Source organism: Austrofundulus limnaeus, unplaced genomic scaffold (assembly GCF_001266775.1).
Source record: "Austrofundulus limnaeus strain Quisiro unplaced genomic scaffold, Austrofundulus_limnaeus-1.0 Scaffold375, whole genome shotgun sequence".
Lineage (NCBI taxonomy): Eukaryota > Metazoa > Chordata > Actinopteri > Cyprinodontiformes > Rivulidae > Austrofundulus > Austrofundulus limnaeus.
In genome coordinates, this window is record NW_013952777.1 from 235,170 (window position 1) to 238,694 (window position 3,525).

Below are 3,525 nucleotides of genomic sequence, written 5' to 3' on the forward strand. Positions count from 1 at the left end.
CACACACACACACACACACACACACACACACACACACACACACACACACACACACACACACACACACACACACAGAAGAGCACACAAATTGTTGTGGAAAAAGAAGTGGACACCAATTTGGCCAGAGGCAACAATGCAATTATAACTTAGCGCATGAAATTAGCCTCCTTGTGTTCCCATTCCCTGCAACCAATCACATGGACAAGAAAACGCTGAGAGAAAAAAAAAAAGAGGAAGAAATCAGTCTCCACTCACACTCTATCAGCTGGGTTGTCAGAGCATTAAACACAATCCTGTTCATTATGCGCAGAAAAAAGCAGTAATGAAAAAATGAAAACGCTGGCGCCGCTCTGATTTTACTCGTCTGATTGACGATCAAGGCTGTGTCGCCTCTTTAGTCTAACAGCAAACATCAGCCTCATGTGTGGTGGCTACTGTTGATCAGTCAGATCTTGGATATAAGTAATAAAGTTATCAAAAGCTGAATTGATTTAATAAAGTAAAAAAGAGACATTATGCATATTTTATTTGACAAATATAGTGTAATCCTAGACATTTGTTGGTTGAATTAGGAATAAAAACATGAAAAATAGTTACTTTATGAAACTTTCTCTAACATGTTTCTTATGCAAATGCATGCAAAGCAATATGAAATTTGGATACAAATAAAGACTACTCTTTATCAGAGGATGGTTTTAGCTCAGCAGGGTTTGGTTATCAGTTTGAGTCAGGATACAAGGTAAATTTTTTATCCCAGGAATTGTTTTCAAATGACTAACTTGTCGAACTGAATCTGCCAAAAAAACTGAGCTAAAATTGTTTTCACAACCTTACAATCTACTAAATCTAAAGCAGAGGTCCAGTCAGGTCTGATTTGGTCAACTTCTGGCCTAGAATGGTGGTCTGTAAAGAATGACAGGACTCATCTCTCACCCAAACACTTGGTGAAACTTCAATGTTTGGTCCAACCAACCCAACCCAAAGTAAAGAAGTAAGGTAATGTAGTTTAACCTTTATTAGTGTAAAGTGTTTGTGCACCTCCACAGTAAACTTTGAAACCAGAAGAGATGAAGCTTCAACAAAAAAGTTTGGATAAGCTTTACTAATCTCTGTGCGAAAATGTGCAACCATGTTGCAGAATTCTATTATAATTTGTTGCTTCCACCAGCAAAAGGTTTATTTATGACACATTGAGGTGGCATCACATTTTTTTGGCATGGGTGGGGGTGGGGTTGTTCTCTTTATTAAGCCACAAGAGGAAGAAATTTGAACAGTTGTAATGATTTTAGCCAAAAACACAAAGATTACACTCACATAATCAATAAAGATGAGATTTCATGAGTTTAAAATGTCTTTCATGTCTGTTTTCTTTCACTTTAAAGCTACACATTCCCCACTCCCTGATTACATATGCAGTGGGCTGAGGGGGGGCATTGACTCGAATATATTTGTGTTAGATTCTCCCTAATTACCAGAGCTGRTTCTCCACTTCACTTAACTTTCTAATTGGCTTGCCTTTTTGGCTGCCATTAATTACAAGAATTCATATTCCATTAATGAATGGGGTGGAGGGGGGGTGGTTATATTACACATACTCACACACACTTACAGTCTATGTGTAGATGTACACACAGGCACACTGACACCTACACACCAATGAGCAGGAACACACATCTCATTCTATTCTTTCCTATACTGGTTGAGCTTTTGTTTATGTGACTGTTGCTCTTTCTGTGGTAAAAGTCACATCAAGCCCATTCTCAAAAAATATGGGCCAATGTAAAAAAAAATGTTGTTTTTTTTCATAGATGTTGTCTTTCTCTTCCACAGCATCCCTACCCCTCGGAAGAACAGAAGAAACAGCTGGCACAAGACACAGGCCTCACTATCCTACAAGTGAACAACTGGTGAGTCATTCTTGAGTTTACATGTAGTCAATGTTTAGGGCCGGACCCCCTCCGGGCTGTCCCAGTTGTAATGATTGGAATTAATGCCTACTCTTCACCCCTGTTTTCATCTTCCTCTTTTTTTCTCACTCACACATTTGTGCTGAATGTGTTAGTGAATCTTCCTCACCTAGATCAATCCATCAGAGGAGATTTAGCCTGGAGTGGTTTTGCCTTTTTTTTCAAGCCAACTTACTAATTCAACCCAAACATCAGCATCCATGTAAATTAACTACTTTCTGAATAAAAATCCAATAAAATCACCCAACATATGCATCTCTAATGAGAYGATACTTTGAAAAGTGGTAGCTTAAAACCCAATTAAAGGGGTTCAGTTTGGCTTACTAWTTTTTTGGTTGACTCCTTGTGTAGTGCAATGTTTTTTAATTATTTCTCACTGCCAAAAGGTGGAAGGTAATGTGTTTTTGCCTGTGTSTGTGTGCATGCTCGAATCAAAAGATAGAGTTTATTGAAGCTCTCAGTTACATCATGGAGTCACATCAATTCGAACTGGCCACTACAGCTAGTTAGCCAACAGAARATGGCTATAATTCAGGTAATTGGACAAATTTTAAGCTGAGGTTTGGTKTGGTGGTAGCTGAGAATCGTTCACTGCACCTACCCACAATGCATCTCCTGAGATCTTAAAATATTAGATAAGATTGTTCAAACATCATTAGCAAAGTTTGACGTAAACGGCTATTAATCTGTCATTCCTCATTTTAAAATGATCTAAATTTATATCTTTGTCATATGTGGTGAGCAGTAAGCATTCACTCATGCTGGACATTTACTTTTATGTTGACTGTTACAAGTGAAAGTAAAATAGGGACAAAGCTAGATTTTAGGTCTAGATTTAAAAGATACGTAGACAAGAAATTTTCTATTTATCTTTAAATTACAATTTAATTAAAAGTCACTTTATGAACTTTTTTGTCAATGTGATTTTTTCACATATATTTGCAACCTTAAGGATTTAAAGTTGTTAACAAGACACTTGACTTCGAAGCCCACAGCCTTGATTGCTAACCTGCCTTTAAAATTACTGCTCCGMGAGTGCCAACTAGGATGCTAATTGGGTACAAGTGTGACTGGCTGAGGCCATAAACTAAGGTTACTAACTATTCATTTTAACCTTAGGTAACACTGTAAAAACACAGAAAGGGCTCTGTGTCCTTGTACRAATGGTCTTATCAGAGAGATGGCTATCAGCACATGCTTGGCGTTATTAGCCATGTCTAATTAAAGGGGCTGAAGCCATGGCTAACTGAGGCAAGGCCTGGGCAGAATGTGTTTGATGTATTTAGGCCCTTAAAAAGAAAAGAAAATCCTTGAAAATATTGGTGAGTTGCGCAGTTGGAGAGTCCAGAAAAAGCCTAAAGTAAAAGAAGAAGACGTGAGAGCGAATGAGCTGGACAGAAGTGAAAAATAGATGAAGAGTACGATAAGGACAAGAAGGAGTGAAAGAGATGAGACATGATAACTTCCCATTAGCAGCGGTCTAATGATGTTAACATTATTCTCAGCCGTTGTTCAATGTGAGACCTCAGAGAGGGTATGATGTATCAGTCCTGAGGAG

The 3,525-nt window shown here is 38.1% G+C and overlaps 1 protein-coding gene across 1 annotated transcript in view; it reads left to right on the top strand.

The window, feature by feature from the left end:
- The window catches only part of meis1b (Meis homeobox 1 b), a gene marked incomplete in the record, with an annotated part of 80,313 nt that overhangs the window by 59,123 nt on the left and 17,665 nt on the right, over positions 1-3,525 (top strand). Inside the window, 1 exon segment of the mRNA XM_014023528.1 lies at positions 1,831-1,907. Coding sequence (XP_013878982.1) covers positions 1,831-1,907 — 77 coding nt within the window.